At 36.3% G+C, this 15,174-nt stretch overlaps 1 protein-coding gene across 9 annotated transcripts in view; it reads left to right on the forward strand.

The window, feature by feature from the left end:
• The window catches only part of BLTP1 (bridge-like lipid transfer protein family member 1), a 192,940-nt gene that overhangs the window by 67,743 nt on the left and 110,023 nt on the right, over positions 1-15,174 (forward strand). For 8 of the 9 annotated variants that reach the window (XM_046657183.1, XM_046657189.1, XM_046657187.1 and 5 more), the window contains 5 exons: positions 387-524; positions 5,236-5,415; positions 7,319-7,447; positions 9,505-9,624; positions 10,359-10,639. In XM_046657183.1, the coding sequence (XP_046513139.1) occupies positions 387-524; positions 5,236-5,415; positions 7,319-7,447; positions 9,505-9,624; positions 10,359-10,639 (848 nt within the window). The remainder of the gene's footprint in view (positions 1-386; positions 525-5,235; positions 5,416-7,318; positions 7,448-9,504; positions 9,625-10,358; positions 10,640-15,174) is intronic. The other variant, XM_046657184.1, reaches the window with a different exon arrangement.

Raw genomic sequence — 15,174 nt, forward strand, 5'->3', positions numbered from 1 at the left:
GTCAGAGGTTTGGATTCAGCACAGAATCCTGGCTCACTCTAAGGATGGCCCTTGGGCCTGTTGAAGCTGACTTGGAATGAGATGATATTGTCCGTGGAACCCAGGGCCATTGGAGCCAGGCCAGACAGGCAGTGGGTGGCCCTAGAGCTTTGTGCTGCATGCTGGCTCCATGTCATGTGCCTAGGGTTACACAGCCGAGAAGTTACCTCTGGTGCTTAGTGAACCTAATGTCTTTACTGAGGTAGGGAATAGTGGTTTTTGTCAGCACTGTTTCTTCTTTTTAAAAGCCAAAATCTCTCAGTTAGATAAATGTAATTTTTATTTTTCCATACATCCTTGGTCTTTGTTTTTTTATATCTTGATTATGGTATTTTGTTTGACTTTAGCATGGAACTACTGATGGTCCTGAGTGCCCTACAGCTTTCTTGGAAAGACTGTGTTTTGAAATGAAAAAAGGATTTAGGGAGACCATGCTGCAACTCGTCCTCTCGCCCCTGAATGTGTTTGTCAGTGATAACTATCAGGTAATGTGAAAGTGAGTTATGGTGGAGACTTAGAGATTTTTTATTATTCTTTATGGGGTCAAACAACATGTTAGCTTTTGTGCATGCAATATAAAGCTCTTTAAATTAGAGACTTTTAATTTAACTACATTATGAAGTAGGTGTGTGATATACATATGAATTTTTCAAGAATCTGTTTTCTTCTGTTCCCTACTTATATAATCTCAATTATATTTTGTATCTGTTTTTAGAAATGGAAAGAAATACTTTATAACTTCCTCATATTTATGGAAGAGAAAAATCCATAAAATGTTAGTTTCAACTTAGATTGAAATCACAACCTAAGAATTAGTATTAACCAGTACCATAATCTTCAAAACATGCATAGCTACATGATCAGTGATTTATTCATCTAACTTACTTACAAGAGACTTTATCAGTGCCTTCAAGAATTAGCGCTGGCTCTGTTTTGGAAGAGAACCAATGATATTCATCAAATGGAAATAACTTACATTCCTGGGTAGATTATCACTTTATTATTATTTTTTAATGCCAAATGTCTTCTCTTGGCACCTACCACTGCTTTAGGGCCCTTTCCCTACTTTTAGTCAAGTTGTTTACTTTAGAAATATAAATGGATTTTAATATAAGGCAAAGTAAAATAATAAACAGGGGAGGGAATCTCACATCCCAAAATCATACTGTGGATTCTATGTAGTAACTGATTATCTTATTTAACATAACATAGCCCCTTTTCATTCTTTTGCCTTAACTGACTGTATTTTTCTACATAGATTAATTTTTTCAAATTTAGTCGTGTGCTGCATAATGATGTTTCAGTCAATGATGGACTACCTATGTGACAGTAGTGACGTAAGATTAGTACCGTATCTAGGTGTGTAGTAGGATGTCCTATTTAGGTTGGTGTAAGTACACTCTGCGATGTTTGCACAAGGATGAAAACAGTAACAACGCATTTCTGAGGAGGTAGCCACGTCGTTAAGTGACACTTGATTGTATATGTATTTGACGTAGGTGAGATCATAGTACCTGAAACTTAACGCTTAATATTTTGTTTTTGCCACAGAATGTGTTTCTCTTTTTAAACTTTTATTTCAAAATAATTATAGATTCACAGGAAGTTGCAGAGAGTACAGAGAGGTCTTGTGTACCCTTCACCTAGTTTTCTGTGTGTTGATCTTTTACGTGATTATAGTGCAGTATCAAAACCAGGAAGTTGACACTGGTACAACGTGCCATAATTCTGTGTCATTTTATCACATGTAGATTCATGTAACTGCCACTGAAATCAAGATACAACACTGTTCCGTCATTACAAAGATCTTGCATAGCACTTTTATTTTAACTTGCCACAGAAACCTTAAAAATAACTCATGTCCTCCTCTCCCTAAGTTGTAGGTCATTAGAATTGGTTGTTTTTTAATTCTGGGAGGCCACTGTGTGGAAAGGAAGCCCATCTCCTTTTTTCAATCTGTTGAGGAAATTAATAAAGGTAAAAGGGAAATATCTTCTTATGGCTGAGTTCTGAGAATCTTGGATGAGTATCTCTGGTTTCTTATGAGTACCTGGTGACCCTTTAACTTTTATTTTAATCATTGCATTCTCAAAAGACTTTACCAGATACAAAAAATATTTTGTTGAGCTCATTATGAGAGTTCACATTAACCCTGATTACTTGTACAGAGACTGAAGTCTAGAGTATGATTTATTTGGTGATTAGAAAAGGAGTTCATGGGGTGAAGATAGCAAGGCGATAGTTAGAAGTACTGGTGATACTTTGTTTCCTAGGTGGTTAGCACTTCATAATTCACCCCAAAGACAGGATGCTCTCTATATATTCTCTTGGAATTAGATTACCTACGTAACTTGCTTACGTTTTATATTGCTGGCGTGACTATTCCTAAGAAATCTTTTCTTCCTTTATCCTATCTGCTATTCCTTCACAGTGGGAGGCTTCACACTGTGACTATATCTCAGGATCAGTCCTGGGTCACTTACCTGTAGCTGCTCATTCTTGGTAACATTAGTCTTAACGCAGGACCTCAAGGTTAATGAGCTAAGGTGATGATGGATGGCTTATTGTGTCCAACTTATGAAGCCACACGTTTTATTTTATGATCGTCTTATGATGTGTGTTAGTTTCCTAGGGCTGCCATAGCAAAGAACCCCACACTGAGTGGCTTAAACCAATAGAAATTTATTCTCCCAGTTCTGGGGCCTAGAAGTCTGAAATCAAGGTGTTAGCAGGGCCATGCTCTCTCTGAAGGCTGTAGGAGAGGATCCTTCTTTGCCTCTTCCTAGCTTTTGTGGTTGCCAGCAATCCTTGGACTTCCTTGTCTTGTAGATGCATCACTCAAATCTCTGCCTCTGTCTTCACATGGCATTTTCTACTTGTGTCTGTGTGTCCCAGTTTTCCTCTTACAAGGACACCAGTCATGGGATTAGGGTCCACCCTAATCCAGTGTAACCTCATTATAACTTGATTGCATCTGCCAAGACCCTATTTCCAAATAAGATCGTAGTCACAAGGTACCCGAGCTTAGGACTTGAACATATCTTTTTAGGATACTCTTCAACCCACAATATAATGCAAGCTATGATAAAATTCAGAGTATGAGCTTTATTGGTGTATGGGGTAGGTTATAGCTTTAGGACAATCCAAGATCTGCGTGTATTTTTTTTTTTTGAGGAAGGTTAGCCCTGAGCTAACTACTGCCAATCCTCCTCTTTTTGCTGAGGAAGACTGACCCTGAGCTAACATCCGTGCCCATCTTCCTCTACTTTATACTTGGGACGCCTACTACAGCATGGCTTTTGCCAAGTGGTTCCATATCCACACCCGGGATCCGATCTGGAGAACCCCAGGCCTCCAAGAAGCAGAATGTGCAAACTTAACCACTGCACCCCTGGGCCAGCCCCTACATGCATTTTTGATTTCAAAAAAGCCTCAACAATTTTATACTAAGAATTATGGAATCTCAGTGCAAGAAGAGATCTTTGTTGACCATCCTCTCCAACTCCCTCAGATAAAATATAAGATAGATAAGCTTAGATAAGATAAAATAAAAACTGTATCAGAAGAGCTTCTGGAGCTGTTATAAAGTCACAATTTGAAATTTCCTTTTAAGAATTCCTTATGACTTAGATTTAGCTCTTATCCGTAAAAATTTCTTTTTTGAGAAGGCATTTCCCAAAATGTATTGAAACAAGGAACGCTAGCCCTGTAAGATGGGCTGCGCACCCACGCTAAAAACACTACCATAGTAAAATTAGGTTGGGAAGTATCTGTGAACTGTCTCAGTGTATATTAATATATTGAAGTCTTTGAGAAGACTTGCTGTGAAGAAAGCTATATAGTTTCCTAGTCAGCAGTATCTACCTTTTGTAATCACTCTGTTAGGTGTATTGGGATACATAATGAGCAAGACAGAAATGGTCTTTACCCTAATAAATGGTGGAGAAGATAAATATTTGAGGGAGTTAAAATTAAGATAAATAATTTCAAGTGTGAAAAGTGCTCAAGAAGAGGTGTGAGGTGCTTTGATGGCATGTAGTGATCTTGAGAGAAGAACATGATAATATTTGCCTTTTTAAAAGATCTCTGTGGTCATTTTGTAGAGTATGGAGCAGAAAGATGTAAAAATGAATGCTGGGGGCCTTGCCCCATGGCCGAGTGGTTAAAGTTTTTCACTCTCTGCTTTCATTCTTGGCCCAGGTTCATGGGTTCAGATCCTGGGTGCAGACCTACGCCACTCACCAACCACGCTGTGGAGTTGTCCCACTTCCAAAAAAAAATAGAGGAAGATTGGCACAAATGTTAGCTCAGGGCTGATCTTCCTCAAGCAAAAAACAAAGAAAAAAGAGGAGGGTTGGCAATGGATGTTAACTCAGGGCAAATCTTCCTTAGCAAAAAAAAAAAAAGTGAATGTTGGGAGGCTTTGCAAAGATCCTGGCAAGAAGTCAGATTATTTGAATCAGGATGATAGCAGTGAAGATAAAGAAGGTCAATGCATTTGTGAGAGATGGGAGGGTAGATTCTACAGAAATTGGTGATTAATTGGGTAGGGCATTGCCAAACATTTGATTCTGTATTCTGGGGAAACTAGTGTTCCATGGAATACCCTGTTTTAGGACATATCCTTGAGCTTTCTGAATAAGTCTTAGAAATTTTCTCTGTGAAATATTTCATGCTTTTCAGTAGTGAGTATAAAATTATTCCCTGTAAGATAAATCTATCCTTTTTATATTTACATAGTTCTCAAAATCTGTATGGAAGATGGCTGCTTTTTTTTTTAACCTAGTTCTTCATTTTGTGGTCTTAATGTTCTTTGTTATTCTCTAATATTTTCGTCTTTTTAATATTTTGATCTCACATTCCTGCCTTCCTATAAAAGATTGGCCTGTTACATTCACTGTCGGTCCGAGCACTAGTTTCTTTTTATTCATCACGGCAGTGACCAATCAGAGATCTGCCTTCTTTTCAGGACTTCGCTGTCTTGCTTTGCAGTTGGGCTCTCGTGGATATTGTCAGTAAAGAAGCTTAACTCAGACTACTTTTATGGGTACAAGGTTGTGTTAGGAGCTTGTGAATCCTGAAGTCTTATTTTCCCGATAACATGTTTTTACTGTTTGTCTCTGGGGAAAAAAAGCAACCAGAAAGTATAACATGATTTTCTTGTACTTCTTACAGTCCTTTTCTTACTGTTTTCAGCAGCGACCCCCAGTGGATGAAGTACTCAGAGAAGGGCACATCAATTTGTCAGGTCTCCAGCTGAGAGCACACGCTATGTTCTCAGCAGAAGGTCTTCCTTTGGGAAGTGATTCCTTAGAGTATGCATGGCTGATTGATGTGCAGGCTGGAAGCCTTACAGCAAAGGTCACGGCACCACAGGTATGACTCTCAGAGCACTGTCTCCTGAATGACTCTCTTTTTCTTTTACTCACTCACCTCCCCAAGACGAAGTTGTCTGCCTGGTGAATGTTCATTGCATTTGCTTTTGGATAGAAGTCATTCAGAATTTTCTTAGCAATAGACAAGTCAGAGACAGGTTTCACTTTTCTGAGCCACACAGAGTTGACGGTGTATTGTTTTATAGTTCTCCATAATACCTTCAAGAATTCAAGACTTTCTTTCTGAAAAACACAGGATGAGAACTGTTCTGGAAATCACATTATATATTATTAAAATTATATTAGTTGACTGCACTGTTGGAACAGTGTTCTTTTCCAAGAATAGAATAATTTTCCAAGACCTTTGCTTTCTTATATATTTTTAAAGTAGGATTTGAAAATAACATTTATGATGTTATGGATTAGGTAGCATCGTTCTTTACTTGTCATGTCCGAAAGCAAGACATCATCATTGTACCTGCTGTTAGTGATATAGATACTGGTTTAAAAAAAATAAAAACAAATTTACTGGTAAGTTAACCTGGTCTAGAGTGCTAGTTGTGATCCTTTGGGATAAATTCCCCCCCAACCCCAATCCTACTTAGTCTTTAGAAGACTCAGAGGCCTCAAAGATTATTTACTTCTGGAAATGAACCATTGAAATTTAGTTGAATAGCCATATTACTGTAACATTTCACCTATTGAGCCACATATTTATGATAATATGCATGCTTATCTTGGCATTTCAAAAGGCTGGAATTGGTAGAAATGCACATGCTCAATTTTGATAGAAAGTAACAGAATGGGTATGAAACATATAATTTAGAGGTAGGTAGTAGCAACAAGAAGGTGAATAAAGAATCTAGGTACCTTGTATATCTGAAAGAAGTTGTCGGAAGGCAGCAAAAATTAAGATTCTAGAAATAGTAGGAAAATGAATGGAACTGAAAAGGGATATTTTATATAACAATGGATGAAAAGAAATATATAACGGAGTGTATAAAAATAGATCAAAAGAAATATTCAGTGCTCACTGACCTCATAACTATGCTCTCCTTATTGTCTGCCATTTCTTGCTTTTAAATAGATAAGTAAAAACTGAAGCATATTCCTTTAAGGATTGCTAGAATCTCATATGTTTATAAGGTGTACTTATTAGGAGATGAAACATTTCTGTTTCTTCACTAGAGTCTTGGCATCACTGTTTCCTGTGAGATTCCTGAATCCATAGGTGCTTTTAATGTTTATTCCATGCTTTGTGTGTTTTAAAAGTGAAATTCATGTTTTCCAAAAGTTTAAATTATGTGCTTATTTGAGGGGATGATATCATGTATACCTGTGTCTCAGTGTGTTTATTGTTAACTTCAAGCAATTATAAAATTAAGGTTTTTTAAACTCGAGATTTGATGAAGAATTGATATATGTTTACTTAAGCTACTATTTATACAACAAAAGTGCTTTAATCTTCAAAATAACTGACTTTCCAAGATTGTAGCAGAATATGATAATTAGATACTACAAATTTCACATCAAAGCTTGGTTTATTATTAGGTAGAGAATTTTAGGTGCTTTTCTATGCAGAGAATTCCAGTTAGTCTTATGAGGAGAAAGATAAAACCTTTAAGAAAAATTCTTTCTTTAGAAGTTGCTGAAGTTGAACTTTTCAATTGAAATGAATTTTCCTTTGGCGATACTTTTCATTCAGAAATGAAAAGTAATAGCTTATAAATGATGTCAAGGTAGAAAAATCACGTTTTGGGCTAAAAAGCACATCATATAACAGCAGGTATAAGACAGAGTTTGGGCTCTTTCAAGCTCTCTTAGTATTCTTGATAAGCTTTTGAACTCTGAACACTTGTTGAGAATGCTAACAATGTTGTCACTCGGTCACTGCTTGTTTGTAGCTGGCTTGTCTCTTGGAGTGGGGGCAGACATTTGTTTTTCATGTGGTATGTCGGGAGTATGAACTGGAAAGACCAAAATCAGTACTAATATGTCAGCATGGAATTGATCGTCGGTTCTGTGAATCCAAGGTATGTTGAGAAATATGTTAGCAGTATTATGGACATTTATGGATTTTTTAAAATGAAAGATTGGCATATCAGCTTTAAATCAAATGCACATAGCCATCAAGTAAACACTATAGTTCAGTTTTTTCAATTAATAAAATTATTTTGCAGGTTCTTAGCCAGTTGTAATTAGTTGTAAGTATCTAAAATATGAGGTAATTATTAAAACATACATCACAAATAAATGGAGATACTATAAAAGTTTTATCTGTTCCATTTTACTGTTAGCACTCATATCTTATTGCAGTACTGCACTAACTCTTTGGGATATGGTTGTATATTTATGTGGAAGATTTAGAAATTGAAGCAAGAAGGAGGTTAAATTCCTTATGTGACATTGTTTGCAGCCCCCTCTGGAACATACCTGTTCTCCTAATGTGATTAGCAGTGTTGGGCCTTTGCCAAGCTTCCGGAATCCCATTTTTATGCTCTTCCCACAACATTGCCCTACCTTGACTAAGGGTCATTTCAGTACCCTTAAAAAGTAAAAAGGGTTGTAAAAAGTAGGTGATAATCCCTAAATCCATGGGCAGTGGCAGTGAAATGCAGAGTTTTATTTTGCGGTGAATACTGTTTCTTATGAATTTGAGGGTGGGGAGCATTTTTTTTCAGGGAGAGTTTGCTCATTTCAGAAAATCTGGAAAACATGGTAGTTTGAAAAAAGAAAAATAACTTACCCTACTTCTACAACACAGAGATAACCATTGTTAACAGTTTAGTTTTTCTTCCTAGTATATGCCTTTCTTTTTCTTTTCTTTTGCTATACAAACTATATTTATTTGCTATTGTAGTACTGTATATGAACGTATATGTATGTACTATGAAATGAAAGTAATTCATCCTGCTTTTAATTTTATGTCCAAAAAAATCTGTAACCCTTGCTTATTTACCAACAATAAAGGAGACAGTATAATTGGTAATAAAATTGTTTTTTCTTGTTATAAATGCATTGCCAGAATCCAGGGAATTAGTTCCTTAGTCGTATGTCAGCCAGTTTGTTTCTTTTGAATGATTCATGCATGCTTGTAGGCATCTCCTATCCTTTTTTTTAGACTCAAAGCTTTTATATTGCATTAAAGTTTTTTTATATACAATAAATCCACCCTTTTAAAAAAGTAATACAGTTTGAGTTTTGACAACTGTTATAGAAACCAGTGTAACCATTACCACCAGCGAAGATCTAGAACATTTCTATCACCTGAGAAAAGTCCTTTGTGTCCCTTTGTGGTCAGCCACTATTCCATGCAACCACTGGTATGGTTTCTATCATTTTAGATTAGGTTTCTTTAAGTCTGTTTTTTGTGGAGGAAATATATTAGTATAGAGCACTAATTATGATGCAGGACATCAGCATCCTAGTCCTGTCTCTGCCACTCATGAGCAGTGACATGCTACTGGGCCAGTCATTTACTCAGGGCTACCATTTCCCCAAGAAGTTCATTGAAGTAGGTGTTGTGTATGTTTTCTTGCAACCTAAATATGGCCAAATCTATGTTTTAGGGATAAAACAAAATTAAATTTGTGTGGATTGTCCTAGATATCATCATAAAATTCACAGTTGATATATTTGTGGGTTTATATATATGTGTGATATATTTATGTAAAAACTAATACATGTGTGTATGTGTATGGAATATGGAGTACTCATAAGAAAATCTTACAACTTTAAACTCCTGTATGGTTCTTATAAACCTATGACATTGTTTACTTATCAGCTTTCTTTGACTATTCTTTCTGAGTTTCAATAACAAGTTATATATATATATTCTGTCAATTTAGACTTGCTACTTTTCCCTTTGAATGCAAATGGTTTGTGGTTACTAATAATTAGTTTTCTAATTGGTAAAGACTTCATTTGCTGATGATTTCCTTTATCATCATAAGAAGTGAAATGTAACTGACTGATTTTTTAAAATATGCATATAACCAGAATTTTGTTTGTTAGCTCAAATAAGGAGATTTAAGCATCAAAATAATGACTTGATGGTGAAAATTACATGTTCAATGCTTTTCTTTTTTAGTTGAGTTGTATTCCTGGGCCTTGTCCAACTTCAGATGATTTGAAATATACTATGACTCGTTTAGCAGTTGATGGAGCTGATGTTTATATTGTGGAGCATGGCTGCGCTACAAATGTAAAGGTACACGTTTATCTGTTTCTTGGCCAATGTAGTTCTTTTTCTGTTTTACCAAACCAAACCTCAATTTCTTGAAATACAATGCACATGTATAATTTGCCATCTCACAGAATACTACAAAATTCTAGGATATAGCTTTCTATTTTTTACTCCTCCATATTCTCTCCCAGTGTTATTTTTTTAAGCACACTTTCTGTACTTTCCTACTCTAACTGAATTATTATAACATTGTTTTATGGCAGGGATATAAACTAGTAGGTTGCTTTTATGGCGGGGATGTAAGTTGGTAATGCTTTTAAAAGATTTGGTTTTGAATGCCTTTTATACATTTTGTATGTTTTATGCATACATTTTGAGTGTTTTATACATTTACATTTCCTGCCTGGCTCCTGAAACATTAGGTTGCCACCTCTGCTTTCTGGGTTACTGTTTAAAATCAGTCTTGTTAGGCTTCTGTGATTTCATTATTTACTACCCTTCCAACTTTTCTTTCCTCCTCCTCTTGTTTTCCTTTGGACTCATGTTCTCTTCCTTTTATCCTTTTTGTTTTTGTTGTTGACAGTCTGTTTTTGTTTTGTTGCATTTATCTTTCTATTTCCCTTTCCCCTTTTTTCTTTTTCCTTTCTTCTGTCTATATTTCTTGCAATTTTGAGTAATTACCTATTCTGAAGTTTATGCTAAGTTGGTTAAAAATATGGAAACTACAGTTTTGTTTCATTTTCTTCATTCAACTTTAGATGGGTGCAATTCGGATTGCAAACTGTAATCTCCACAATCAGTCGGTTGGGGAAGGAATTAGTGCTGCAATTCAAGATTTTCAAGTGAGACAGTACATTGAACAGTTAAATAATTCCAGAGTGGGACTTCAGCCTGCAGTGCTCCGGAGGGCCTATTGGCTTGAAGCTGGGTCAGCCAACTTAGGACTTATTACTGTTGATATTGCATTAGCTGCTGATCATCATTCTAAACATGAGGCACAAAGACATTTCTTAGAAACTCATGATGCCAGAACTAAGAGGTAAGCGAAATTTAAGAATAGTAATAGTCTCAAGTTCAGATGAAAATTACTAGATTATTGTGGAGGAAATTCTACTCTTTGGAATGGAATAAGAACCTTTTAAATAAAGACCTAATATGATTGTGCTTGGTGCACCTCAATGACTATATCAGGGCCTGTTAGTTAAGTAAATACATTGTATATCTCATCTCTGGTGATGATGTGGTTGCTAGAAATAATGTTATTTTTTGATGGGTTTCTAAGCCCATACTATGTATGTCAACAGTGAAACAAGTTTAAATTGCTGGTCCCAAATAACATAAGGCACCACCCCCCTTCTCTCTCACCATAGCCCTCCACTTCCAATTCATCATGCCTAGAAACCACCATTGCTATCACTGTGCACTCTGCAAAACTCCTTTTGTAGGCCTTCACAACTGTAGGGAAGACTAAGACTACTTAGACCTATTTTCATTGGTCCTTAAGAAATGATTATATCTGCCTTTTAAAAAGTTGCCAGAGCCTCTTACTGAATTTTTTCTGTTTAAAATGACAGTATGGCATTTTCCATCTCCATCTTCCCCATTATAAAGTTAATACAAGCCTTTTTTAAAAATAGAAAAGACTAGGGGCTGGCCCGGTGGCACAGCGGCTAAGTGCGCACGTTCCGCTTCTGCGGCCAGGGGTTCGCCAGTTGGCATCCTGGGTGCAGACATGGCACCACTTGATGCGCCATGCTGTGGTAGGCATCCCACATATAAAGCAGAGGAAGATGATGGGTGTGGATGTTAGTTCAGGGCCAGTCTTCCTCAGCAAAAAGAGGATTGGCAGCAGTTAGCTCAGGGCTAATCTTTCTAAAAAAAAAATAGAGAAGGCTATTAAGAAATAAAGGAAATAATTATCATGATCCTACAACATTGAATTCGTAGTATTTCTTTCCAGTATTTCTAATGTATTTTTCTTATACTTGAAATCATCCCAATTTATATTTTAATTCTGTTTTTGTATTAAACTTACATCCTAAGCGTCTGCCCACATGATCAAAAATTTTATCAAGTTCCTTTTAAACGAATACTAATACACTATCAAAAAAATGTATTGTGCTTTACTTAGCCATTGCCCTTCTATTAAATATGTAGATTATATCTAAGTTTCCCATGATAAAAGAGGAAAATTTTTCCACGTAAAATCTTTTTCCACACTTTCTGGGTATTTCCTCATAGTTTCCTTAGAAGAGGGGTATGTCTGTGTTAAAAATTGAAACTTTTGATATGCATTCTCAAATCACTTCCCGGAAAGATTATTTCAGTTTATATTCCCAGTGGCTTTTTAGGAGAGTCTCTGCTCACTGCCTTTTTGCTGCCCTTTGAGCATTTTATGATAACGGAAAGGTGGTATCTCTTTGTTTTATTTTGCATTTGTTTGTTTGTAAGATTAATACTTTTTTTAAATATATTTATCAACTTTTTAATTTCCTCATTTGCAAATTGCCTGTTGGTATTCTATGCACATTTATTTATTGGGATCTTGGTGTATTTCTTACAATTCTTAAGAGTTCTTTATAGATTACCACCCTTTTTATGATCCCTGTTAATATTTGCAGGTTGTTTCATCTTTTTTTTCTTTTGAGGAAGGTTAGCCCTGAACTAACATCTGCTGCCAATCCTCCTCTTTTTGCTGAGGAAGACTGGCCCTGAGCTAACATCCATGTCCATCTTCCTCTATTTTATATGTGGGACGTCTACCACAGCATGGCTTGCCACGTGGTGCCATGTCTGCACCCAGGATCCAAACTGGCAAACCCTGGGCCACCAAAGCCGAACATGTGCACTTAACTGCTGCGCACTGGGCCGGCCCCTGTTTCATCTTTTAATTTTTTTGATCTTATATACAGTCTCTAATTTTTATGTATTCAAATATGGCAGTCTTTTTCTTTGTGATTTCTTGTACTAATTTAAGAAAACATTTCTTTTGCTAGTAATCAGATGGCACCTGTATTTTCTTATTTTTTTCTATTCCTTTTTTTTTGTTAACATAAAACTCTGATCCATCTGGATTTTTTAATAATGTGTGTGTTAATCCAGCCAAGGATGTAAACAGATTTTTCTGCAAGGATCTATTCAGATACAGAGGAAAAGGTTTATAGCTAATACATATTCATTTCTCCATTTCACAAAATATTTGGGTATTTTCATCTGTTAATTTTCTCCGAAGAACTATTTTTCTAGTTAAAAAATAATTCCAATAAGATTTTTATTGAGATTACATTAATCTTTTAAATTAATTTAAGATACTGACACCTTGTAAATCTGAATATGAAAACTCGTGTGGAGAATATTGTTTAAAAAACTTTGGTTTCTTTGTTAATTATTGCTTAGGAAGCCAGTTAGTGTGAACAAAATGCCTGTTTCTGATTAGGTCAGGTGGCCAAGCAGGGTGCTGATGAAGCTAAGGAGGTGGCCCCACGTGATTCAGGTTGTTCCAGGTGGCTCATTTAGGTTGGTTCAGTGCTCTGGTTTGTCAAGAAATGTGAAGGGTCTGGGCTATTATCCTACTCACAAGCTAACAGGTTAGCCTGCCACAGTTTCATGGGTACTGGCAGATGACACAAGATTCCTGGTCAGAGAGAAAGGACTTTATTACAATAAAAGCAATTGCCAGAGTCACATGTGTTCGCGTTAGTTCCCCATGCCCTCCAGGTAGGGTTGGTGGATAAAATACAGGATGCTCAGTTAAATTTGAATTTCAGATAAACTGAAAATAACTTTTTAGTCTAAGTGTGTCCCACATATTGCATAGGACAAACTTATTTTTATTTGCTAAATCTGGCAGTCCTATCCCTGGGTCCCATGGGGGTGGCACAGAAGGCCCATGATGGATGTCTGTACACAGTGGGATGCATTACAGGAGAAGAACACTGAACTTAGGGATTCTACCTTTCTAGTAAGTGGAAGCAAGCCTGCTGTTTCCCAGGGTGAGACATTACCTTATCCCTGAAGGTTGCTTACTGCCAGCAGAACCCTGAGAAATGGCCTGGTCAGAGCCTTGCATTCTTGGCATCTTCAGCAAGAACAGGTAGGGATGTTTAGGGCCCATATGAATTGCCTCTCCCTACATGGTAAGTAATTGACCTTCAGCTTTGGCTGCCTTGTGCATATTTGATTCTCAGGAGTTTTTACAAATAAGTTTTCATTTCCGATACATCTAGAAAAGCTACTGGACTGATAGGCCATTAGTTTCATTAGATTAGTGTTTCTGAAAAGTATAGTTCCCAAACCACCAGCACCAACATCTCCTTGGAGCTTGTTGGAAATTTACTTAATCAGGTCTTCCCAGACCTCAGTTAGAAACTCTGGAGTTTGGAGCCTGGCTCTTCATATTTTAATAAGCCCTCCAGGTGATTCCAATGCAAGCTAAGGTTTGAGAACTACCGTCATGCACTGCATTATGACATTTTAGTCAATGAAGGACCGTATATATGAAGGTGGTCTCATGAGATTAGTACCATATAACCTAGATGTGTAGTAGGCTGTGCTATCTAGGTTTGCATAAGTACACTCTATGATGTTCGCATGACGACAAATCACCTAGGACACATTTCTCAGAACGTATCCCTGTCGTTAAGCAATGCATGAGTGTAGTGCGTTGGATTATATAAAGATAGGGAATGGAGGAGCTTACATGTCTTGTGCAACTTCTGTATTCCAGATTTTGCATCATGTGCTTTACATATGTTATAGCATTTAATCCTCACAACAATCTTATTAGATATATCAGACCATCATTTTACAGAGGAGGAAACTGAGGCTTGGAAATGTTAACTAACTTGTCCGAAGTCCTAGAGTTATTAAGTGGCACAGGCAGAATTTGAACCCACATCTAGATGACAGCAAAGTCATGCATTCTACTAAGCTTTTTGCTGCACAAATGAACTAAAAAAGGTCTATGGGACATATAAGGTCTTTTATTTTGATAGTTGCTTTAAAATGCTTTTGCTGAGTGACTGAATCTTAATACTTTAAAATAGAGAAGTGATATGAAATTGATAACATCTAATTGAAATCATACCTCAAATTCTCCCACATCCTAAGGATTTCTCACATATTTTTCCTTCTGTCTTCTCGAGACTGATGTTCCACTTCTAACTTGATATATTCATTCTATCTCATCTTTCACTCAAATATTACTTTTTGAAAGGTTCTCCATTTTTATTTGTGACAACACCCTGTTATTTACTTCATAACACTTATTATAATTTATGATTAGATATTCTTATTTGTGGCCTGTCTTTGCCTCTGTACTGTAAACTTCATATGTATAAGACTGTATCAGTTTTGCCTAGCACAATACTGGGCACGTAATAGATATGTTCAAGAAATATAAATGAATGAATGGAAAATGAAAGTGATAGTGCCTATTCTGTCTTCCTGTGAGCGCCCTGAAGATCGAATGAGATAATGCATGTGAAAATGCTTAGAAAAATGGACTTTTAATATTAGGTGGTTTTATTATTTAAGGTTAAAAAAAAGAATAAAGATATATCTCCCAGATTTGTA

Source organism: Equus quagga, chromosome 3, assembly GCF_021613505.1.
Source record: "Equus quagga isolate Etosha38 chromosome 3, UCLA_HA_Equagga_1.0, whole genome shotgun sequence".
NCBI lineage: Eukaryota > Metazoa > Chordata > Mammalia > Perissodactyla > Equidae > Equus > Equus quagga.